This window comes from Watersipora subatra, chromosome 3 (genome assembly GCF_963576615.1).
Source record: "Watersipora subatra chromosome 3, tzWatSuba1.1, whole genome shotgun sequence".
Lineage (NCBI taxonomy): Eukaryota > Metazoa > Bryozoa > Gymnolaemata > Cheilostomatida > Watersiporidae > Watersipora > Watersipora subatra.
In genome coordinates this window covers 13,322,984-13,350,152 of record NC_088710.1, presented here as the reverse complement: position 1 = coordinate 13,350,152, position 27,169 = coordinate 13,322,984, and the positions used below count along the sequence as shown (strand labels likewise).

General features: G+C 37.1%; 1 protein-coding gene across 1 annotated transcript in view; it reads right to left on the bottom strand.

Annotated features, from left to right (window-relative positions):
• Positions 1-1,159: 1,159 nt before the first annotated feature.
• LOC137391089 (oxysterol-binding protein 1-like) overlaps positions 1,160-27,169 on the bottom strand; it is a 31,980-nt gene continuing 5,970 nt past the window's right edge. The window contains exons 4-13 of the mRNA XM_068077446.1: positions 26,861-27,065; positions 25,391-25,502; positions 21,131-21,242; positions 19,862-20,056; positions 14,753-14,995; positions 8,420-8,540; positions 5,643-5,842; positions 3,495-3,661; positions 2,903-3,123; positions 1,160-1,758 (exon numbers count right to left, since the gene is read on the bottom strand). Of these exons, the coding sequence (XP_067933547.1) occupies positions 1,616-1,758; positions 2,903-3,123; positions 3,495-3,661; positions 5,643-5,842; positions 8,420-8,540; positions 14,753-14,995; positions 19,862-20,056; positions 21,131-21,242; positions 25,391-25,502; positions 26,861-27,065 (1,719 nt within the window). The 3' untranslated portion in view covers positions 1,160-1,615. The remainder of the gene's footprint in view (positions 1,759-2,902; positions 3,124-3,494; positions 3,662-5,642; positions 5,843-8,419; positions 8,541-14,752; positions 14,996-19,861; positions 20,057-21,130; positions 21,243-25,390; positions 25,503-26,860; positions 27,066-27,169) is intronic.

Sequence of the window (27,169 nt, the reverse complement as noted above, 5' to 3'; positions counted from 1 at the left end):
TCAAACTAATGTCGTTTTTCTTGGTGTATGAAATTCTTACAGAGTCCATGTACTGTATTTAGATAATTTATTATATTATCATAATTACATATGCTTTGCTTCAGCTTTAGTATTCGCCAAATAATATTTGAAGAATACCAAAGCTGAAGCTAATTCGCTGAAGCAAAATTGGCCAAAATTATATCCAATTCGTATTTGGAGTAATTGCCTTGAGCATAAATATTATTTCTGTAGAAAAATCTTGGTCAGCTCATAGTATTACAAATATAGTCATATGGCCAAATATAAAACATTCATTGGCCAAAATTGTTTTACTGTACATGTACTTGCAGATAAATTGATACATTTACATGTATCTTAATTATTGTATTGGTCATGGTATTACTTTTGTCATTGTTTTACATTGCGTTTGACATAGGCTTTTACTTGCATTGCCTGACCAGTTCAATTTAACTTGCACATTGCTGCTTGCAATAAACGTAATACTACTACAGTGAATATCTCGGATCAACTAGTAGTAGGAATAATGCAACAGACCAATCCTAGAGTATCTACTCAGAAGCAGATAAATGGTAGAGTTTGGTCTTTGAATGAGATTTGTGAGTTCAAAGATAAGCCGATGAGAAAGAGTTGGTATATTTGAAGTACTGCCCATTACCATAAGGCCCTAAACAGAAACGGAATGATGGTAAATTTTATATTTGGCCCACTGAAATCATTATAAAACTTTATGTATCTTTATCCCAAATTTTTAAATTGCATATATGTATATACATGTATATGTTTGAGTGCCAGAAAGTTTGACAGGCCAATATTAACAGCTAGAGTGGAGCTATAAAATTATGGTATACATGTATATAATGCCCTGCAAATAGGGACATGGATTTTGATATGGCTGACCTCTTGCCTCCCCAAGCTGTGAAAAGCTTGTGGATTAAGGTTCTATTGATCCGTTCTCATTTACTTCAACTCTACTCCACGCTAGCAGCAGAGCAGCCAAGGATGAAAGGTAGGACAACCCTACACACCAATGGCATTTTTTAAACATATCGTATGTATATTGTACATAAATTCTTGTAAGCTTAGATTTCATCGACTGCGTAGTGCAGCTAACAGCAGTTATTGGAAGTGTGTTAAGAGAGAGAAAGAGCTATCACTGGAAGCATGCTTATATTTGTGAATTTTCATTATAATGATAATAAAATTGGAGTAGAAGTAACAGAGTTAATAAGTGCAAGAAGCTACTAGATATAAGATAATAAAGCATTGGCTTGACAAAGACATCTAACGAGTGGAAGTCTTTGTAGAGCAATATAAGAAAGACATAGAAACAGACTTACTGCGCTATCAAATACGACACAGCACCAGAGACTGAAACATACTCGCGTCCAACTGTTTGGCAGCAAATTATAATCAAAATATACATGTAATCAGTGACTATATTATATTCCCGACTTAGCGCTGCCAGAATTCTGAGAATTGAAAAAGTTGTGAAAATGATACGAAGGCAACAATAGCACCAGAGTGAACAGACACGAGGCACCGGCCACGCAGAAAATACCCAACAAGAGATGACAAATGAATATTCCTGTATGTTACAGCAAAGATGGTAACTTCAATAGATATCGGGACAACGAGAAAAATTGCCTTGCTCTTTGCATGGCCAATACTCATTGGTGAAAAGGTGTATCAAGTTGCCTGTGATGGGATCCTTTGCCTTTTTAAACCAAGCTGGCTGATACTCCGGAAAGTTCTCACCTACAACAATGTTTACCTTCTATTAAAATAACAATAAAAAATAAATCATAATCTGTTTGATTTAAGCTGTTTGGCATCTTGATTAAGTCGCATAAAATGCTATGGCACCTAGCACTAGGTGCTTAAAAATGGTGTGCCGTTTTCATGATAAAAATGTCAAAAAAATGCCTTGTCAAAAATCTCTAAGAAAACAGAATGACTATTGTATCATTTGCCATCTGCAACAGTTCAGAGGTGTTGTAAGTAAAGTTACATACTGTCAAACAACTAATATACATGTACATATAATGCATATTACAGTGCACTCCCGGGTTACCATGTCCCTGTTTTACTGTCTTTTTGCCTTACTATGTTTTTGCTTTACTTGATGTTTTTCCGTCCCTCGTTATGGCATTTTTTTGTTATACGACATCAACAAAATGTCTCTTGAAATTCAATGCTGCTGAATACATCGGAATCACAAAGATGCCGATATGCTATTTGCCGAAACCCCGTCAACAACGCTCACAAGTGATATGATGCTCACTCTCCCTCTCAGCTCAGCATTCTTTGTGTCTTGCAAATGCTTGATAATTCGTGAGTGAAGCGAAAATCAGCGAAACTGAAAAGTTCTTGCGCATTTTAGCATTTAGTATAATATTAACTATAAACTTTAATTTATTGTAATTATGTGTTTACCTATATAACTACATATATAACTTTAATTTGGTAGACTATGCGTCTCTATCTAGCAAACAAGACCAGTTTACATGATGACTAAAAATAGATATTAGTTTAAACCAAAACAAAGTGAAATATACAAACCACGGTTTAGATAAGCTCTTTATATCACTGCAATCACCAAAACAGCCCTAGATAAGTACAAACTATTTTTGTTTAAAAACTACCATCGTTATACAGAACACTTGGGCACTTGTTGCCATGTGCCACTACATGAGTAAAAGGGTTTTAGCTCCCTCAGTAAGTGTCACCCTTTTAGAGCAGTAAGTAGCTCTCACATTGTAAAACGAAATAAGTATCAAATGGTTTTTTCACCACTTACTCGTAGTATTTGCACAAATGTTTTCACGTCTACACTTACACACATTTTTCTTATTAACAAAATGTTGTAACACACCGAGCGCAGACGCAGGTGACTACTAACCTTCAGCAGTTGCGAGCTCAGCCTCTCGTTCACGTGACCTCCTGGCTGCTCGCTGTTTTTCTTCTAAACGCTGCTTTTCCTTATTAGCCTCGTCCCATTGAGCATTTTCCATCAGACGCTGGTCGGGTCGCAGCCGACAATCCGTTGGCGCAACACCTTCTTCCTCCTCATTCATTTCAACACCGAGCAAGGTTAAGTTGTAACACTTTTCAAGATATGCTCTGCAATTGAATGGGTAAACACGCAAAGGTTAGTGTTTAGTGACTCATTTACCATCACATAAATACTCACTATGTCAATTTTATATTTATTCTTAGTTGTTCCGCATTCATGCCTACAAATTATTTATTTTTATCTCATTTACCAGTTAATTCGGAATTAACTCACACATGCTAATGTTTCGGTAGGCTAGTCACAACTCAGTAAAACAGGTTTCGTTTATTTTCGTATCCTTTACAATCGCAAAACATCACACACAAAACAAGTTTTCCTTGAACTTCAACTGATTCAATTTCATGTAGAATCACTTCTAACCCACGGGCAGCAACAACAGGCTCAAGGTCGATAGTTGACATGATTTGTGGGAACTTACGGTGGCATTTTTCGCTTCCATAAAGTTTTGTATTCTCCCGTTTCAAATACCGGTTTGCTTCCATGCTGTGATGTGCTGAGCACCTTGGCTCCTTCCATGTACTCATCCCAAGTGCCTCTCACCACCCATCTTGCAGCTCCTGATTTGTCCGTCACCACACCAGTGACCTATAAATATTACATAGCTAAAAAAGTGTCCCGTAAAACATCTCTCAGCCAGCCAATCATGATATATATATATATATACATCAGGATATAGGTACCTGCTACTACAATAGCAAAGGTCTAAATGATCTATTTTGGAAATCAAAGAAACATTTTGTTTGCTTTGTGCTTGTACTTGAAATTGTGTGATAACTTTTTGCTTCATTAGGAAATTCTAAAAGCTGTACATTGTAAATCTACTAATCTACATAGCAAATCAAACAGGAGTAATATATAAAATGAATTAAGTAAAAACAACCAGACAGTTTTGTGACGTGCAGAATAAGAATATTGGACACCAAAATTGCGCATGGACACGATGCAGTACTGTATTGTCCTATTAGGAGACTCCGAAACTATCCGGAGCACTTTTTTTCTGTCAAAATCTCGGAAATTGCGAAATCGGCATAGTGTGCATGGCGGAAGTCATTTTATGGCACCAAAACTCATATACATGTATATTAGATTTCGAAACTTTTCCATGTTATCACCGACTTCACTGTGTTCATGTCTCCATGGGAGCCTCGCGAAGCACAAGAATTTCAACGATCTCCTCTTGAAAATAGGATGGTAGTAAATGCTGCTGTAGCAGAAATGGCTACAGCATTGAATCATGGCTGCTGTAGCAATTGGAATTGCTACAGCATTGGAATCATTGCTGCTGTAGCAGGAATTGGCCAGTCACTGTCAGTCAGCAAACAAAATGGCCACTAGCAAGAATCCTGTCAGCAGTAAAAAAAACTAAAGTTCCTTCAAAATCGAAACAATTTACTCAACCTATCACAAACTTTTTTAGGTGAAACTACAATTAAGTATCATGTGAGCGTGCAGACGGCCTGTATATCAACCATGATAGTATAGTGAGATTTTTTATTTATTTGTTGAAAATTTAATTTTTATTCTTTCTAAATTCACTTTACTTTTTTTCCAGTTTTATTCTTTGCACGAGTCCCCGGACATTTGATAGATGATCATTGAACAATGTCATTGTCCTGAACAAAACAACAGAATGATCATAACATGAATTCAATAAATAATTATTTCTATTTTATAAATAATTTATAATAAATTGTTATTTAATTTATCACCTCAATCCTGACTATCTTAACAGCTATGAGGAGTACTATGTCACAATCAAGAATGAACAATCTTCTTCTCATGCATGCTCATCATGCTCTACTTGACAAAGTAGATTATAATTATATAGTGAATGAGTTTGTTGATCAATGACTCAATATCTGGATAGGAAGTGATTGAATTGAATGGAACTTTCCAATTGAACTTGGATCACCAAACTTAGAAATATTTATTGAAGCATAATCATATTTAGAAAGCAACATGGAAAGTGATACGAATTCTTCAGATAATAATACTACTACAACAGCAATTACTTCAACAACTTATTCCACAAGTGATAATAATTACTATAAATGTTTAAAATGAACGAAAGAATGAATAAAGCAAACGCTAACAATCACCCGAAATCTATTAACCCAAAACATGTGTCTGTATTGGTCGGGCGTTAGCACGATCCCCCGGGCATTGTTGATTATCTAGAACCCTAGTTTATTACTAACGCTCTCTGGGTTTAAGATCACCGATTGTCACAGAAAAGCGCAGCCTCGATGGCAGCGAAAAAGAACGATGACCTAAGGCTAAACGCTAATTATGACATCACATTGTGGGAACCACAACCAAGTGTTTTTTTATTGCAGAACATACTTTTGACACCATGTTTTTCATAGTTCTATTATTCTTTGAGTATTGAATATAGGCTCATTCGAAAGCCAAGAGTCTAAAGTACTGAAATATATGATAAAAGTACTGATATAATTGACGTGCTTTAACGACTGGGTAAGACATCACTCACTTCTAAATAGTAAATTCGTGGCACACAGTCCATATGCATTACACAAACACATGCAGCGCTATCAACGACCCTCACCTTTCGAGGAATGTCCCTAGAGAAATAGCTGTACGCAGAGAACTTCAAATGACATTTGTCACCAGTTTTGTGATTAATTATGTCCATCTCACCGTGGTTGTCAACCCACCATTTCCCAACTATTATGTTGTGTACAGTTGTAGTCACCTTCCTCCACGTGTAATGGTTGCCACTGCCTTCAAACTTGCAATGAGCAATTCCTGAAAACACGCTCTTACAGTTTAAACGTAACTCCACAGTAAATCGTGATTAATTATAGCTGAAAAATATTACATTTCTCTTTCAAGATTTTGTGACCATGAAATGACACATCGCCACATTCACAACACCTAATCACAGTTTCCATTCATAATTCAGATCATGCATAACATCTCGTAGCTTTTGAAGCCACACTATAAAACGATTGCGATTAAGATATTGGAGTTGTGCACGCACTGAACCAAATTCTCTGCCAAGGAAAAACAACTCTCACTGACTAGTAATGAGTGAGCTAGTGAACAAAGCTTTATACAGCACGCTATTAATAACTTTACAAGATACAGTAGATGCTCCTATAACGTATACCTCTTATAACATAAACTCCAGAGAGTTTTTGCTTCATACTACGTAAAAAATTCCATATAACATAAAGTTGCCCCCACATATCAAGTATAGGCAACTTCTCAAATTCGATTTAAATGGTAACATATCTCCCCACACTTGTGAGAAAAACTCGTATAGCATTATATCTATTAAATATACAACTTCTATGACAGTCTATTTCGTCTCGATATATCGTCAGATGTGTCAACAAAACAGATAATCCTTCGTTTTTTTTGTGACGTCATTTTATCGTTGTCGGCCATCTTTATAGACAATTTTATCGTTGAAAACATGAAGCTTTTGCAATGATCTTTTGAAAACGATGCTTTTGTTTGCAATTTTTTTATAATGGTATCAAAACAACACCAAAAAGTACTATTAAATAAAAGAATAACGATCATTTTCTACAAATATGGCGGCTTTTTTGTGAACGAGCGCATGTGCAAACGACTTGATGACGTCAAAGAAACTGATGGATAGGTAGCTGTGCAACTGTTAATAAATACTTAGAGGCAATCGATTGGTGCAGGTGTAACAGCGTCGGTCGACCAATTTAAATGTCACGAGTTTGGAGCATCGCCAAAAGTTATTTTTTATCCTAATCTTGACCTCTGGATACAGATAGACGACGAACTGGTAGACACTGCTCTTTTCATAGTAAAATATATTTTTGTTTTGCTTTATTGCAGACATCAAATATTTGTTATTAGTTTTACTTTCCAGAATAGACTTCGTTCTTTAGAAAAAATGAACAAATCGTTGTAAATGGACGCCAAATATGTGCGTTCCCCATCGACTTATTGTAAAATTACCGCAATCATTGTCTATAAAACCAGTGAACTTGATCAGAAAAGGAGACAAGTTGTCGATGCGAGCTAATAATATTACAGTTATGATACAGCCAACACATTAAAAAGTCAAGTCTAGTTTTCTTTGTATAACCAAAAGGGTGGGACCGGAAAGATCTTGGAACGAATTAAGCAATTTATATGTACTTTACTGTTTGTATAACGTAAAATCCCTATAACGTAAACATTCTTGGAATAGATTACTTATGTTGTATGAGAGTCTACTGTACACGGATTGATCATAAATACCGTTAAAAGAACATGTGAAGAGTGATCAAAACGAGTGAACTTACATGCATGTAAAAACAGCCGTCTTCTCAAGACTTACCGTCAATCCTCTACTTACTATTACTTACCTACCTACCCCCATATAGGAATTTGTTATTTTATGACGCAAAATCTTAGCTAATATATGATTATCCACTTGAAGTAGATTTTGCAAAACAATGGAGTAAAAAAGGTGAAAAAGCTAATGAAAATTAAGACAAAACATAAAAAGTATACAAACAATAAAAGCTATCCGTTTATGAAAACGAAGTTAGTCTCAACTTCAGTTGGTCTAAATTAGAGTGAGTTACCCCCATAGAATTATCTAACACATAACTCTATGGTTACACCATATACATGTATCTCTATCATAACCTTTCCTTCTGAAACTGCATTGTCGCATATATGCACTTAGTCATGCTCGTAAATAGCGAAATAAAAACAACCTCATTACGTTATTCAGTGTTTAACATATAATTTATTTTTATAAAATACATTTGTTTTAATCCTACATGCAATCACCTGGAGTATTTATTAAGGAGTTATCGCAAATTGCAGTGTACAGAATACTTGCTTCAATATGCGAAGATTTTAACACACAAAGCAGACCTAGAAATGAATTACATGTAACATAGATGTTGGCAGTTCAATGTTATAGACACAGATTTCATCTTTATATCACATAATTCTTATACAATTTAACATAAATAGCACTACTGTAACAGTAATTCCTTGGTATTTTTGTGACAGCATATCTTCATAACTCTTCATGTGATAATTTTTTCATCATAATTCGCAATTTTTACAGTAGAGATAATTTCTGATACAGGAAATAATTCATCGAATAGAAATAATAATAATAATAGAAATAATAATACACAAAAACAAGCAAACAGTAAAGAGCGTGTAAAATCCTAGAATGAGTAACCAAGTTTCACTGGTTCGTAAAGCGTGTATGCAATAATATTATACCACCTAGCAAATACATGTATGGGGTGAATCGCTTGCATTCAGTTCAACAGTCCATCGAGCAGTCAGCTCACCTAGCTGTCAAGATTATAAAGTCCAGAGGTCACTCACCTAGTGGTATAATCTGCAGATACTTTCCTCTAAACTTGCTAGACATGGTAAATTCCTGCTCTAGCATCCAACCACTATTGCCAGTGGCATGCATGGCACACGTGGGAGGGTGATGACTCACCTGTGAGCAAATATTCATGCTTGTATAAGAACAACACCCAGGTTATTTATTGGTTCAAACTATAAAATATTTTAAAAGCTGTTGTATGGGCACGAAATATACTAGAGGACTGTGTCCCTATTACAAAGTTAGGATAGTCGTTACACGCAGCGGAGGAATATGGGGAGGAAGAGACCTCTAACACCAGATCTAGGGTGATCCACAAAATGACTGAACTCTTTCTTACATGGGGGCAACCGATGAGAATGACAGGAGTTTTCAACACAATTAGTAATACAATAATTCACTTTGTAAACACAGTATGTTGTGGGTCGGTACACTTTAGTCTGCTTTCTAATTTCTATAGGAAAACTACATGTCGGAAAACACTGCTATTTCTACCTGACTCACAATATTGCCATGATCACTCAAAGATTGATTCAAATGTTGATAGTTTGTAGCCAGTCCATTAGTTAAATTTATGCCTAAGTATTGCCTAAGTATTCAGAATAGAAAATCTACTTGTTTCAGTCAAATGAGCAGGTTTGTATTAGCTCATTTCTATTCTTATTCCATCTTTCGGTATTCCTCGCTAACTTGTATACTCGGATCTCAAAATGCTTAAGATGTCTATTATTTTATTATCAATAATCTAGTGTTGATTAAGTATTCTATTGATTAGGTATTCTATTGATAATGTGTTCTATTGATTGGGCATTCTATTGATTAGGTATTCTATTGATTAGGTATTCTATTGATTAAATATTGAATTTATGATTAGACGAGTGAATCTCCGATGAGTCATTTAATCTTTTATTGAGAGGTTCATTTCGTCACTCGGCCCTCAAACTGGCTAAAATGGTCCACTCATCAAGTCTAACAGTGAAATTTAAGCTGAGCATTGCAAGTGTATCCTAAATTAAATACAATCTTCAAGTTATATGAGCATATTTCATTGACTTCATTGATTTTTACTAAAACATTTTATCAGTCAAATATTCGGAGAGCAGCTGTTAATAACAAGTTTCCAAAGTTGGGTGTATGGCACTGTATGGCACTGCCTACAACTTATATTTGTACCTGAATAAACCTGCCCACTGAAAGCTGGGAGTTCATAGCAAAAACTGCCTTATAACCTAAAGAGCAGTGGGGTGTCTACACTTTTTCATTCTCAAATAGGGTGCCTGCTCCGGTGTGACCCAATTTGCAGCATATGGAGTATTCCATAGAGCACCCCACTCCGAGGGGGGCACCCCGTGACAACAGTGATGGTCTGAACATAAATCGAAAGCTTTGTATTCAAAAGAAGTGTTCATACGCTTAACTTTCACCCCTAGATCAAACATTGATCTGCAGCCTTAAGGTCAGCCCAGGTCAGCAACGGCTAGCTTTTCCATGACATGTGACACTTATGAACTTCTCTTGGACAATCGGACCAATCCTATGATTTGACAGCTAGAAACAATGTTCTCCACCATGAAAACCTGGAAGTCATTGCCAAACCTCATTAATCTAAACTAGAACACTAGAAGCTAATACATTTGGATTGTTTATAACTGCAACAATGTTGTTTTGTTAATTTTAGTCTCTCTTGAGGGTGCCAGAAATCTAGCCATTCCATGTTATTACTAACTAAACATGGAAAACATGCATCATGAAAACCTCTTATAAACGAGAGAAAAACAGTGCAATGCTTCTCTTTTTTATAAGGAATCAATAACTTGCATTTCACCTATCAAATTTCCAGCGCTCAACAGTAAGTGTTGTAGTAAAAAATTTGTTCTTTAAAAAGAACCCTAACAAACCTGTGATAACATTCACCAATATCTAAAAACCCAAATTTCAATCTATTTCAAAACTACTCAGTCCAATACACAATAAATGAGCACTCATACCCAATGACTGTAAATACCCAATTCATACCCAATGACTGTAAATACCCAATTCATATCCAAGGACTGTAAATACCCAATTCATACCCAATGACTGTAAATTGTTTCACAAGGAAATGACTGTAGATCATACTTAGTTATTTACCATAGAACTATCATCACAACATGCAGACCATCGCTGAAATACCTCCTTTGAGGCCATTTGTGGAAGAACCTTTTTATCTAACTGTTGGCATTTTATTTCGCATGAGAGGAAGAATGAATTAGACTTTGATACAATTTATGAATCCATAAGAATGCTGAAACCAAATCTTAAGCAAGCAGAAATAGTAATTAACTTGCTATTAAACTGAAACTGATGTTCACAAAGCGATGAGTCTCATATCCCTGTGGTGGTGAAAGTTTGTGATCTACCTTTTCGACAGCAGAAGTGCAACGTGCGACCCTTTGTCAATAAATATGTGAACAAAGTTTTGGCAGCAAGATCGTGGCCTACACTTTGGCAGCGAGAGTGGGACCTACTATTTGGCACCAAGTTTGTGACCTACCCTTTGAAAAAAGAGGGTGACCTACCCTTTGACAACAAGAGGGCTCAGTTGATAAACGAAAGCAGTTTAACATTGCACACTTTTTCGCATAGCGTAACCAAATTACCCCTGAAAAGCATCATGTGCCACTGGCCAAAGTTCAAAATTCAAAGTCTCCTCATGTGAATACTGACAGAGAAAATGTGCAGGTTGAGCAACTTGCTGTAATAGCGAGAACAAGCAAAGGTCAAACTGCAGCATCAGGTAGAACCTCATGCAACTACCTAAACACCTACAAATGTAGGTATGATCTCCATAGCTACAAAAGTCGCTATGCAAATCAACAAGCACAGGCACCAATGCATACGTCTAATTTTTCAAGCATTCTTCCTATTAAAGGTACGGCCACGCATGCCGAATACTTTGGCCGAAATCACGAAATATGAAAACATTTAGCCGAAACTCGGAGAATTGTCATAAGCTGTGCATGCACACCGAAATCATTGGCAAAACGCTTTTAACTGGCTGAACCAATTATTAGCGGGTGCGATTTTAGCAGCTTTCGTGATTGGTATAGCTCGAGACAAATAAAACGTCACACAAGAAAATACCAACGCAGTTCAACATAGTAAATACAACGCAACTGATTCGACAGGGATACCATCCCTAGTGCAATCAGTCACATATTTGCTATACTGATATGCGATGGTATTTTCTTTGTGTGTCGTTATGTCTCTCGGACTATACCATCGGAAAAGCTGCTAAAATCGCACTCGCTAATAATTTGCTCAACCAATTGAAAGCGTTTCGTCAACGAATTTTCAATACACACATGCACAGCTTTAACAATTCTCCGAGTTTTAGCCATATATTTTTGTGTTTCCGAATATTTTCATATGTTTCGTGATTTCAGCCAAAACATTCCGTGGCCGTACCTTTACTCTTTTGTTTACTCGCCAGCTTTAAAGATGTAGTTGCGTCAAAAAGGTCGATTTAATGAAATTGAGACCAATAAAAGGCTAAAACATCAGCTACAATTTGATGCCATTTTTGTCTTTGTAAACTAACCCTGTCCAGAGATATATGCGTTTGAATAAGGCCATCTTTTAAAAACTCAGATTCCAGCGGGTGCTTCATTCGCGACGTAACTAGTGATACATCTGAAAAGAGCCCACGAGCAATAAATATAAGATCGCTTCATTAGCCAATCATCAGCACGAGATTATTATATAGGTCATAATAAATGTTATCACTCGTAAAACGCGTTGCCTGGGACCTCAAATTTAGGGATTTTATACTTTATTAGATCGCATCGACTTCGATATTTACTAAATTAATTACATCGTTAGTTACTTCAATGAATTACTCGATCGACACATTTTATTGATGAACAACCGAATTGTACAAATGCTTCCAGTTCCTGCGAAGGCGACGCTGAGTTTTCTGAGCATCAAGTGGTCTACGTTTGTGGCAGACAGCTTATAGTTAGAGCTGACGAGCATCAGCTGCAGCGTTATGCTACAGAGGAAGATAGGAGAATGGAGGTAAATTTATCTTTTACTTTGAAGCTTCCTATAGATATACTGTTGGACTGTTGTGTTTACATTCAGATTATATTTCCCCGTTTGAGGCTATAATGTAATTTCCTGTGCGCGCGTGCGAGATACAGGCGCACAGTGAGTTCTTGACGCCTTCTTTTTAATCATTAGCATCTAGCAATACAATGGTTTAGATTGATGGATATACTAAAGGTAATAAATTTAGTACTCATGAATACATTTACTAATTAATAGAATTATAACTTTTTGCTATCACCAATCATCGTTTCATAATTTTTTATCGTTTCGCCTAGCTATATTTGCTTCAAGTTTTCTTTGGTAGTTTTGGCTAGTAAAATAGATTTATGATTAAACTTTAGATGTTCACTTCTCACTTGTAGAAAGTGAGGAAAATCGATCGATCAATGCCCATTTTTAACTTACGGAATCAAAGCTTCGAATCGTTGGATTGGTGTACTTATGCTTTTGTTAAACATTTATTTATTTTGAAAATTACACTCGCAATTAATCTAACTCCCAATTTGAAAACTTTCAGTAGATATATATGACATATATTGCATTTGTTTTATTGATTACATGATGTTTATGTAGCCCCACCAGCGAAGCAGCTTTGTCAGTGCGGAAACTGCCATAAATGGGAAAAAGAGACTTGAATGTGCACTGCATAAACCATGATGCTTTGTTTGAGTTTGCTGCAGTAGATGAATTTTTCCTATTGTGTGAGTTGAAACTGTGTGAGTGGCCACGCCTTGGATGGATATTTTTAATAAAAGCTTTATGCCAAGATGAAAATTTTTTTGCTTGTATAAATTATATAATAAAATAATATTGTTGAAGATAACGCAAAACATGATTTGCATAACATATTGAATACATTATAGCCATGTTATCATCTGAGCTGAAATCTTCTCTGATAGATGGATTTATGAAGTGCAATCAGAGCTGTGTAGACAGGTACTTTTGAATAGCTCGACTCAATTCCAACAGACCAAATACTAAGTTCAAAAAATGTTATGCTCCACCCTACTGAGTGAAAACAGATGAGGCCACAAACCGCCAACCAGGTGCAAAAATGGCTTTAGTAATCCTTTGGCAGAATCGGTGGGTTAATTGATTTCAACGAACTTGACGTTGTTTCGCATTCACTATTTTGGTCAACTCATAAAACCATTCCTTTTGTACTTGAATTAACTAATCGGATGGTCCAGTAAAATTTTCTACAATTTGATACTAATAATGACTAAATAACGCAGACTATACATGACTTTTTGGGATACAGTTGGTTTCGCCATACATTCGAACATATGATTTCCAAAGATGGCGGCGTGCCTATTTTATTTAGTACCTAGTTTCCAGTGTGCGTGAAACAACAGAACTTAGCTAATACAAAGGCCGTGATGAAATGAGTTAACTCGACGACCTAATTACCGTAGACCGATAGAATTGGTAGTCAGTACTCCAATGTTTACACAGCATTTAGAGGAGGTTAATATGACAAGTTTTCAATTTCCCTTATTTGAGGCGTTTGAAACATTCATAATAATGTATTTGTAGCTGGATTAAAAGTGTTATTCTAGCCAACGTGAGCAAATACAAAATGAAATATATGCCAATAGAACCGCGTAGGACTGGACTTTTATAGCATTAGCCAATGTAAATACGAGAGATGGAGACAGGTTGTAGCATGTGTTACATCATTTTGGGCAAGTCCATGGGCATGTTTTTTTGGCCTGAGCGTTTCAATTTCGAGTTTCAAACCGCGATCAATTTTTTTCGATTTTAATCTTCAAATATCTTGACAATGAGATCGCCTAACACAACCAACAAAATATCAACTGATAAACAAAAAGAAAAACTTTCTTTTGAAATTGACTCAAGTTTGACGCAACTACATCTTAAAAAAATGATCATTGTAACAATTATCTTGGGTTTAACAAAGCAAGAAGATCATGGAAAGGTTAGATCTATTGTCCATCACATAACCAGTGGTAGGATTGCTAGAAAAACAATGAGCCCGTATGAAACATAAATAAAAGACATCAGCAAAATAAGATATCCCCTGTAGCTAGCTGAGACAATGCTTTTAGCTTTGGCCCCAATGTAGCCAGACATCGCTTTTACGAGCTTATCAAGGGGCTCAGCTAAGTTAAAAATAAATTGAGTGAAACTCAAACAGAGCATTCATCAGATGATAGTCATGTATCCTATCTGATTAGAGGAGAGGGGGTTGGCAAAATACAAAGGACATAGCAAACCTGTTCAGTCAATGACCTCCAGCCCAAGTCCTCACGTCTGTCACATTCAAACGTCTCTCCAAGCAGCGGGTTGAAGGGTTTGCCGGTCCTCGTCGTTGTCGTTGAATAGGCAGAGATAGTAAAGGCAGCCAGCCAGCACATCTGCTCCCATTGGTCGCATTTAGCAGCGTTATCGAGGCACTCGGAATACTCAAACTCTTCCGTCAGTCGTTGCAGCATAGAGAGAGGCTCATTGAAGTTGATCTACACATATACAAAACCAAAATATTACCACGGAGGACACTAAACACAGAATAGCCTGTTCTACAGCCGTTCTGCAACAGTTGAAAAATGCAACTAAGTTATGACTGTAACCTTTAACTTAAATTCCGGTTTGTATAAAAATCTCCACGGTTCAACTAGGGTTGTGAGTACTGTAAAATCTGTATTTGAACACCACCTTTATTTGAACAGCGCCTTCATTTGAACGCCCTCCTTTATTTGAACAGCGCCTTCATTTGAACAGCGCCTTCATTTGAACGCCCTCCTTTATTTGAACGCCACCTTTATTTGAACGCCACCTTTATTTGAACGCCCCCTTTATTTGAGTGCCATGGGAGAGGGGTTGAAAAATAGAGCACCACACCTTGATTAAACGCCACTTCTATTTGACTGCTACTATTTGAAATTCTTGATCTTTAGAAACTCGTAATAGCAAGGGATCAATAAAAAAGTGTCCACAAAATAACAATTAACTCATTCGCTGTCTCTGTTCAAATTGAAGTCCGTTTTTCAACTTCAGGTCTTAACGATTTTTTCGTTACAAACTTTGATTGCAACACCATAGAAATAATTAGTAACTGTATCAGGGTAACAGTATTTTTTTTTGTTTAACGTGGTGTTGGCACTTCAATGTATGTGAAAAAAGTCTTTGAGCATTCACGATGAAATCTGCGCTAGTACATATTTTGAGGCTAAAATTTTAAGGTCATTTCGATTACACGCAGTTTCTCTTTATTTGCGCAAAAGGTGTAAATTGCATTGTGTAAAAGTTTTGCTTTGCTAAAAAATGGTTTGTAGGCTAATATCGACTAGCTCAGCAGTGCAGAAGAGGAGTTGAGGGCAGAAGACACTGAAAAGTATTGCACAGTTAGAAGCATATCAAATGGTTTCAAATCAGAATGCAACTGGCCCAGCAAACGATGCTCATATTTTTGTTTTAAAAATGTTAATTTTTGTTTCTTAATGTATGGTTTGTTTATGTCACTTTGTTCTTGAATATATATTTTTACCATTTTATAGATTATTATTATATAACTTATAAGCTTACAGATTATAGCACATGATTTAATAGCATCATTGCAGTTTCCTATATAAACTTGGCTTACAATGGAATGACGCTTATAACTCATCTTCTATTGCACATAAAAAGCCAGTTTTGGTTGTAAACTGTAGCAAACATATTAATTAGTGCTATGAGCTTTTATGCAACTTTGTTAAATATAGCTATGAAATGAAACTATGCCTTTAAATTTAGAATGAAATAAAAAAACTTGAAAGCTCTCCCAAATTGCAACGCAGGCTATAAAATTATAGTAGGTTAATTGCAAGCAATAGTTACCAACTAGTGGAGACATGTATCGGCTTCTTGTGCATATTTACCCTTTTTAGAGATCTACGAATAGTTGGAGGTAAATAAGCAAATTTCTTGCATCCAAAAGGGTCAAGAATATACAATATCACTTTGCCGATGGAGAGTGAAAAATATAGGAAAGGGTGAATGAGTTAAATTTATCTTCCAAAAATTCTGACGACATGTTTGAAAAATACAAAGCCACCCTTTATTTGAACGTCACCTTTAATAAAGTACCACTATTGGGAAAGGGTTGAAAATGGAGTGTCATGGCGTTCAAATAAAGGTTCTATGGTAATTGTGGAGGCCTCCACATAAACTGCGACATCAGAATCTGGCAACATTCGACATTCAATGATTTGTGATAGACATGGCCGTTATAGAGCTGATTGGAGAAAGCCGTTAACAAACTTTAGTACTTATCCAACATGCCCGCTATACATGCATGTATATGGAAAGTTTTAGTTTGTGTATCCTAAAATCTTGAGCATTTGCTAAGATTTTAGGCTACATATTTCAAAGAGCCTTAGAGGCATGTGGGTACCTGTATAAAGCTTTGATGACTGAATGCTTTAATATCACAGTGCATCTCAGGAATCATGGAAACTAGTAGAAGTCTATTACAATTGTGGGTGTGACACGGGTAGAATCTGAACAAAAACTTACCCAATGCATGCACAGAATCAGAAAAACATAAGAAAAATTGAGAGAAAAATACTGTGCAAGAATGGCAGATTAGCTCATGTTGAAGCATTTGCAAAAATTTGAAGTGCCGAGGAAAGCATCTCGCAAGCTAATCTCATCCAGATGGCATAGATAGGATACTATGCTTAGCAAAGGCCCCATAAGTAAAGACTAGCTGCAAGTAGGAGATGCATCAGGCTACAAATCAGACCATGTCAACAGTTCAAAGGTTAACACAGTGTCCTATGTGGAGTGAGTCAAGTTTTCCAGCTATATTGGTACCAATTTTACTACAACATAACTTTGCTGTTTTTTTTAATTACCAAGATTTATTACCTCTCTGCTGCATGTGTGGCACTCTATTCCGAACCAGATTTATCCTGTGACCATTCGCACATGGGATTTGGTACAGAAGCAATGGTGACTGGATGCCCTTCCTAACACCACCAATAGTTCTTTCTGTGATTCGAACCACTGACCTACTGGTTATATGCCGGTGCACTAGCCACTAAACCACGACTGCTCCGTTTTCTTGGATTATTTTTCTTACTGTGTTTCAAGTTGAATGCATTGAATGTCTATAACAGCATGTGCAACTGAGACCTAAATAAAAGCAGTTGTTCAACTGAAAGCACACCTAGCATACGTTAATGATTTTAGTCTCAATACACTTAAATAAAAATGACATTTTCCTATGCTGACAGGCTATTGCAAGTATGCATGTCGCATACTAGTGGTGGGCATGAGTACTTCTTGGCCAATGAGTTTCGACCGCCCCCTTCCATTCGAGTTTTTCGACTATCGGGTAGCTGGTAGTGCTTCTTGGCTATCGGGTTTTTCGGGTATGGGGTTTGTTGATACGGGTTTTATGTCTAAAATTTCTAAACATTAGACATCTTAAAATTTACAATGCAATTATAATTCTATTTAATTTATTTATTATTTTTTACTATTTTCTATCGACCAATATTCGTGCTCGCAGCGTTAACAGATGGGTTGTTAAACAGTGCTTAGAGCGCAATAGACCGAGTTTGTGTCCACTTTACTCGCCGGATTCGTGTACCAAAACTCGAACTCGCAAGTCAAACCTTGAACCCGCAATATCGAAATGCTCAAAATTTCTATTACCCAAGACTCGAGAGAAAATAAACCCGCCAATTATTACCCGTGCCCAGCTCTATTGCATAACACCAACTGAACACCGGAAACAAAAAAAGACAAACTCAAATTCTTTTGCTTGAAGACACAACTGTCTGAATAGTTGGGAAATGTTTGGAGTTTATTCGTGGCGTATGTGTGAGGTTCAAACTCCAGTCAGGTAGCTCACAATAATAGAATTACATTAACTTTTATGAATAGTCGACTATACATATGCTCATACAATACACCACAAGAAACATTCCCTTTGGTCATCATCCATGCTTAATATATGTAGGCTAGGGCAACTGACTACTCGCTGGCAATAGACTTGTTCAGTGAATGTCAACAATGTTGTTAATAGCATTGTCCACAAATCTCTAACTAGTCGAAAGAGTTATCAAAACTATCGTTTAAGAATTATTCAAAACTTATCGTTGAAAGCAATGTTTAAAGGTTAATTGGAGTACGCATGGGCCCAACAGTTGCTCACCACAAACTTACTATCAATGGGGATTTGCTTCATGTGCCTGGATGTATACGTATTGGAAAACTGAAAGTCTCCTGAGGGTTAGAGACGAGCCACCAGCTTGAAATACTCAAAAAAGCTCTTCTTAAATCCATTTTTATGTAGTAGAAGCATCCAGGCATTAACACGATGTAAGAGTTGGCCAGACAACCCAGTTGTGAACCAGTATACAAAAACAGTAACAACCAATAATTTATTTTGACAAGTTATGAAACTGAGGATTTAAGGCTAAAAAGAAGTGGACAACAGTTAGGCAGTTGTTATGAAGTTTCTATGAATAAACAACCACATGCTATAAATTTTCTACCTTACACTTATAAGACCATCTCATGGCTACCATCCAATTGGTCACATGTAACCTTGCATGCCTACATTGCATCTTCATGTTGTGCCATGTAAACCTTTAGGTCAATGTGCGGTTGCCCGTAACTGAATAAAGGGTCGACAGGTCAGCTGTCAGCATGAGTAAATGCTAAATATTACCTATCACCATATGGTTCTCCGGAATGCCTCATGTAAGTCATAGAATCTACATGCTTTGTTTAAGATTGTCACCTTGAAGCTTTTTATTCCTGACTGTATGATTTTCCAATAACTTCTCAACGAAAACTAGTTTGACTATGAAAGAATGGGGTGTACTCAGATGAGTTGCATAAAATATGGAAGTGATACAGATTGTAGAGCAGATGACACATAAAACGAATCATTGTTGTGAGAAGTAAAGCGTTAACACATGAGGTAAGTGACAAACGAGGTAAGTGACAAACGAGGTAAGTGACAAACGAGGTAAGTGACAAACGAGGTGAGTGACAAACGAGGTGAGTGACAAACGAGGTGAGTGACAAACGAGGTGAGTGACAAACGAGGTGAGTGACAAACGAGGTGAGTGACAAACGAGGTGAGTGACAAACGAGGTAAGTGACAAACGAGGTAAGTGACAAACGAGGTAAGTGACAAACGAGGTAAGTGACAAACGAGGTAAGTGACAAACGAGGTAAGTGACAAACGAGGTAAGTGACAAACGAGGTAAGTGACAAACGAGGTAAGTGACAAACGAGGTAAGTGACAAACGAGGTAAGTGGCAAACGAGGTAAGTGACACATGTAATAGGTAACACGTGAAGTGTGTGACACTATACACTACTTACAGGCATAGGAATCTTGGTGAGGTCTCTGCCAACACAGTTCTTCATGATGCTCCAAAGGTTGAGACTGTAGTTGGGCTTTTCAGGGATTGTCTTACGCCGTTGCACTACTGACTGCCCATTGGCCAAAGTGTGAACTCTTTTTGCCGAATTTGGCCTAAACTTAGGTCCCGAGTCAGTTGTGTCCTTTCCTCTCATCTGCAATATAGTTTGACAGAGCAATAAATATTGTAAACCATGAAAGGGACCATATGGCAACTTGACTTCACATACCAACTGTATGGACAACCCAGGCTCAATACTGACAAGATATGATAGAAGTGTCTGTTCAGGGCTTAGCTCATGGCTCGCTGCCTTTTCAAACAATTTACAGCTATACTTCAATATACGAGTGTACCAACATATGATAAATTTGATATACGAGGAAAATACCTAGCAAACCGATTTTTGCCTTGAGATACGAGCATATGATGCGGCCGCTAGACGGCTGAGCATGCGAGAGATCGCTTCGAGAAAAAAAGTTTTTTTGTCAGATCAATTTAGAAAGTTTTAAATAAGACTGACTAAATATGAAGGTGAAAGCAAGGCAGAAAAGTCAAGCCAAAAAAAATAATGAACAAATTAAAACGAAGACCAAATTAGAATTAGGTTTAGTATAAGATTACAACTTATGTTTCAGCGTGTTCTTAGTAAACTAAATTCATTGAAGCTAAATTTAAAGTTTATGTTAGCCTCACAAAAGTCTCTCTCAGACCCCAATTAGCCGCTATGTCCGTCTCAAAAGTAAGAACTCCTTACAGTAACATCACATTTAGCTTCATGTTAGCGTCACAAAAGTGTAGTGTACGGAACGCATTGTCGTCGAGTCTCTCTCAGACCGCGATTAGCCACTGTCTGTCTCAAAGGTAAGAACCCCATACAGTTCTCTACATAATAATGTTACATCTTATTCTAGATCATAACCACTAGATAGGTATTTGTTACTTAGTGACTGTAGGTGGTAAATTGTCAATAGATTGCTGTTAAGTGTGCGAAAACAATTTACGGCAATCTATTGACAAAAAGGCCAAGAAGGACAAAATAGTTTCTATATATCTTGTAACAGGAAGAACACCATACCATACTGTAACATGACATGCACTTCGTTTAAAACAACTTCTGGTAACCATGAAAGTATTTTTATTTTTAGAATCAGCTTGTAAATAGCAGCCAGACAGAAAGTAAAGAAAAATCTAGAAACAAAGAAATATTGCTCTACGACAGTCAACTCACTTTAGTTGAAACAACCGTGGCTGTTGCACCTTCGCAGTCGCTGCCACTCGTATCACTTTCCTGACGATCAAATCCATGAAAGCTGTCAGCACTCTGGCTACTTGGATTTCTCCTACAAAATTAAAGCAGACAATTATTTACAATGCTATGCTAATCTATGGAGCGACACAGTATAGACCCTCAGTAACTGGTATGATATACACTATGTTTCCATTGTGCCGATGGTGCAGAATCGGAATTGTGCACATCTTGAATTACCGTATGATAAGTGTTCAAATGGACATTCACATATTGCGGGTTAGCGCGGGCTCTTTGTTAAAAACGATAAGGGATTCCGCACCAAAATTCATAGCGACAGCCTCTTGTCTCCTCGCAATAGAAAAGACTGACGTGTGAAACAGGTTTAAAATGTGATAGCTTGCATGGCATTTAAATATGCATCATTTCTATCTTCCACAAGCCTGAAACAATTGATAAAAAGTTGTACGTAACATAGCTCACTCGACTGCGGGTTTTTGCAATTGCGGATGCAAAAACCATCTCGTAGATGACGCAAACCTTTTGGATTACTATGTCATGGAAACAGTGATTATCATGCTATTTAATATAGTTGCTTTCTGTTTTTCATCTTCCTTGGAAACAAACAGAGTAAAAAGTTATGTATTGGAGAGCATGATGCTCAATAAATAGCGGATGGCACATACATGCCATAAGCAGGTCAGTGGGTTATTGTTGCTGACCTCCGCACCAATTTAAATTGTTAAGGCGACCGAACAGAATTATTGGGTAACATGAACAAATCAAAGAGAAACCAGATGTTCTCACAAAAGACGTTATGACAGGAAAATTTTCCTCCAAGGTTTTGCACATTTCAACGCATAGAAAGATTGACGAAGGACAACTTTTCAAATCATGGAAATGCAATGAGCGGAAGCAACATCGACCACAGTTGATGTTATTGATTCTATATATTGATTGCATAAACCGCACAGTTTCATAAACAGCACAGTTTCATAGATGGGACAGTTTCATAAACAAATATATTAATAGTAGCAAACAACAAGCATTTATTCCATAACTTTTTCTAAGATTTTAACACTAGACCTACTCAGTCGACAAACCTGATTTTCTAGGTAGATGAGTTTTAAAACAACCGAGAACTGCACAATGCCTGCAATACTGGGAGTTACCTTCACATTCGTGAGTGTGCAGCTCACAGCTGCGATCTGAGACTATGCCAGCAACTCCACAAACTTTGACAGAATTTAGCTAGAGAATCACAACATTTCATACAAATATAGCAATATTCACCCATAGATAAAGAGATTTGAAATAGGCCATTGTAAGGACATGAGGAAGAGCTGAGAGCAAAAGGTCAAAACAACTGTCATAGAGATTTAAAATGAAAATTTATATGGCCTGCCTGACCCAGCAACCAACATGTCTACAGTGATGGGTCTCTACGAGAACACCTCTTTTCATACACTAAGATTGGAGTAGTTTTAGTGGCATCAACTTTCATTATACATTGATGCTACGACTAGACACTATGACCTGCTAAGATGACTCGATACGACCAAATGTTGCTACTAAATGCTAAGGTTCGGTGCTAAATATCACTGGGTACAACAACAACTAGGCACTACTACCGAGTATAACTACTAATAAAAATGACATTCATCGCCAAGGCTGTATGTGAGTAGAGTTCCTGATGCTTCTTGTACAATAAGTTAACTAATCGCGTACCACCAGCGACCTAGTGCGACTCGGTGTTTGTGAACGACCAAGAGCCACGTGGTGCGACTTCAGCAGAATTAGAAAATGGTTTTGATTGGTGAGTGGTTAATCAATTAGCCCATCCTGTCTGTACTTGGACGACAGGAAACAACCTGCTGGCTACATTAGGTCTATGGAAAACCCGTTCAGTCAACACTGAGCTCAATTTTTCTTTGCAAAAGGGTTATAGTTGTATCACAATGACAAACAGTGTCCGACCCATTACAGCTACCGATGCTTTACAAATCATAGATTTATAGACTTCTCATGATTTTCTGTTGAGCAATACTAGTACTGACAGAGATAATTCTATTTCTAACAATAATAAAGCGATAAACTATAGTAATAACTCTCTTGTCTTGGAGCATGCTCAGGTTGTTACTCCCAGTAGTAGGGCTAATTCTGCAACACATTTGTTGTAGAGTCAGTTTTTATGGCACCAGTTGATGTACTATGATGAATTTGGTATTGAAATATTTTTCACAAACTTTATAGTCTAAAAGTTACAACGACTTATGTGCGTCATTGTCAAATATTAGTTTTTATCGAACAACAAATAGTAAATTATATTCAAAATAATTAATTGAGTAGCGAAAGCGCCCATTTGCATTTGAGGTTTGTTAAAGATGAATGTGACGAATAACTGTATTAGATTGCGGGTATTGTTACACTACCTATTTTATCCGCTTATATTTTGCGCAGTGCTAACAGAATCGTTGATCATTTGTGAAGTTCTACCTTGCTTTTAATCTCCCGCATACCATGTTGGAAACCTACCTTGAGAGATTGTCGTCATTATCCTTTAATTCATCCCCAGAAGATGATGAAAAGTCAAACATCTTCAGACATTTAGAAACAAGCTGCAACGCTGCTAGGCCATAGCCTGTGCTTACACTTATACCGCCATTATCAGTCAAATAGCCGCCATATTGTAGCGCCTCATCATCTGACATAACTTTTGACTAATCCTTGGCGGATCCAGCCGCCTGTGCTAGCTTTCTCGTCGACTCATTAACCCTGGCAATCTACACAAGCCTACACCAAACCTAGCTAGACTAGAAAGAGCTTTTAAAATAAACAATGTAATAATTTGCGCTGAGTTCATGACGTTGGTGGAACAATGCAGTCCTATTGTGTTACGACATGCAAAACCGTTAAAAGGATTTAATAATTCTCTAGTTTAAAAAATCAATTATACTAAGCCTTACCATCTGAAATTAAATAAATAACATATAGCATGAATTTGTTGACGAGTAGAGTATAAGAGAATAAACTGCACTACAGTGACGGGTCGGTTTAACAGAACAATCAAGTGTCCACACTGCCTGGGTTAATGACTACAACCAGATTGACTTTATCGTCAGCAAACAGCCTAGTAGGTAATAGTAGTAGTCTCCCTGCTAGCGACATACACTGTTTTTCCAGGTTTTTTGGCCCAGCTAATGCAGTAGACCCTGTTAAAAACAGACCCTCAGTAGGAATATCAGAAGAGACTTTGCAATCAAAGTGCAGTTACATGAAAACAATTGATAATTGGTCTATAAAGACTTGATGATTATTTTTTATAAGCATTTAGAAAATTTACTGAATGTACAACGCTAGTCTATTGGAGCAGTTTCTATAAACCGCTTGCCGGAGTGAACTGCACTTTGCAATCATTTCATTTGTGTGCTATTCGACTTTTCGGATGGTGATATATAACTTTATATGATTTATAAAAATTATGTTAAAAAACCACAACATAAGATGGACGTAGTAACTTATTTAATATGCAGTAACACAAAAAGGCAATACTTTGCGCGAACAGAAATTTCCGCCAAATAACACCATTACAGGAGGGAGTTATCTAACCGTCATTGCTATTTTTAAGACTTTTGAAGCTTGGAATCTTATTTACAGGCAAAACATTTCAAAGTATGTACAGTATAGCATATATATACAATGCAATGTATATAAGCCGTATTGATCCGATTTTTCTGTACATTCAAAGATCTATGTGTATATATAGGTAGGAGCACTCTATATAGCAGTTGCTATGCATGGCAGGCGCTATATATAGCATGTGCTATGCAGGGCAGGCACTATATTGTATATAGCAGTTGCTATGCAGGGCAGGTGCTATGCAGGGCAGGTGCTATTTATAGCAGTTGATATGCATGGCAGGCACTGTATATAGCGGTTGCTATGCTTGACAGGCACTATATATACCAGTTGCTATGCATCGCAGGCGCTATATATAGCAGTTGCTATGCATGGCACGTGCTATATATAACAGTTGCTATGCGCAGAAACACTACATAGCAATTACTATATGGAGCAACAGCTATATACATGTACTAGTATATAGCAGTTGCTCCATACCACTAGATACGTTTACATAGCGCTGGTACACAACAATTGTTATGTATAACGGTAGCTATACATTATTTAACATAACAACTTACCACATATTATTTCACCAGAATATCTAAAAGACAGACTTACTGGTGCCCTTTGCTGTGAGCCTTGGTGGTATTAGAGGGCATCACAACTGTGAACTGGAACGGGTGTTCTACAGCATCTTCAAACTCATCTTCATCATCGCTGCTGCTCACAACTGTAACAGGAAGGACTTATTTGAAAGTCTTATTTGCAATGACTACTCGAGTCAGAGGTGTTATACAAGTACATATGTTCAAAATTGCATAAAAGAATGAATCAAAATCTCCATGATCTGTATAAAGAAATAATGAACACACGATAAGAGGAGCGGGTTACAGTTACAGCTGAATCATATAGCTGCCAAATGGCAAAAGGGAATATATTCAGACGAGCTGCACTCTCTACGAGAAACACACTGAACACTTTTAGCTGTTCATTGAATGGATTAACTTTGGTTTCAATTGTTAACTTTTAGCTGTTCATTGAATGGGTTAACTTTGGTGTTAATTGTTAACTTTTAGCTGTTCATTGAATGGGTTAACTTTGGTGTTAATCATCAAAAAATAAAACTGAGCATTGTTGGTAGCTTGTTAGTTAGATAATGGTGTGTTTTAGTCACTAAGTTGTTACGATATAATGACTATTAGAGATGCTGTGCTGTTGTTTCCCCCAACAAGATATCTGCAGCTATAACTGTTTATAGATAACAATTACCTAATAGTAACAAAAACACAAAAATAATAGTACAATTTTATGAAAAATATTATGTTACAATAGCTTCATCAAAATTAGATAAAGCACAGGTGAATAGATGGCGGATTGCATGATTGTGCTTATGGAATGTTAAAGTTCATATGATCACGAGTGAAGATACATTGAAAATTTAGTTCATCGACACAAAGAAATGAGCTAGAACTGAGATGACTTGTTCAAACGCACTAATATTCTTCGACTGCAATCTGTGTCCTAAATAATACAACTTCAAATTTTTTGCAAACTCACGATGGTTCGAGGGACAACGAGGGCATCAAACAATAAATCACGAGATTAATAGCTTTAACTAGGGGGTTTTCATATCTGTTGCTGTCAGCAAATTTCTTACTCCATAATTTTGGTTTGTTTCAACAGTGCGTGAACAATGGTGTATGAAAATACATTGCATCGGTCAATGCATCACCGAACAGCCAAATCATTGTCGAATAAAACCTCGGTGGCAGTAAATATTACAGCTATTAAATATCAGATAATATTTGGTGTTTTATTTGGCGATGGTCGTCTTATTTGGCGATGGTCGTCTTATTTGGCGATGGTCGTCTTATTTGGCGATGGTCGCCGTACTCCTGCATAAGAAGCAGATTCATCTGGTATCAATTACTTCTCTTCGTCGAGTTCAACTTGCACTTCTTTGCAGCTCCCGTAAGCTGTCCTCGAGCACACCCACCCAACGTCAAGTAAATATACAGTTATAACTGGCTTTGCACATGATCCAATTGTTTAACAGATTGTCTGCACCATTGCAGACTGATGACCAACCTGCAATTCCCTTAGTTTGAGGAGTTGAGCTGCCAGCCTCAGGTGCGTTCACAAATGACCTAGCCTGGTGCTCCAGCGTGCTGTGTTGTTTAGCTAAATGCTCCACCATCGACTGAAGCGCTAGTCGCTCATCATGCTCCCGCTTGAGGGTAGTCTGCCACCTGCGGCCTTGGGCTACGACCAAGTCTAGGTATTCTTTGCTAGCCTATGCGAAACCGACTGCGTTGGTGCAAGATACATGATGTCATTGACAGATAAGATATACTTTCTAATCTCTTGCTTATTCTTAACAATGAATCCGGTTCAACC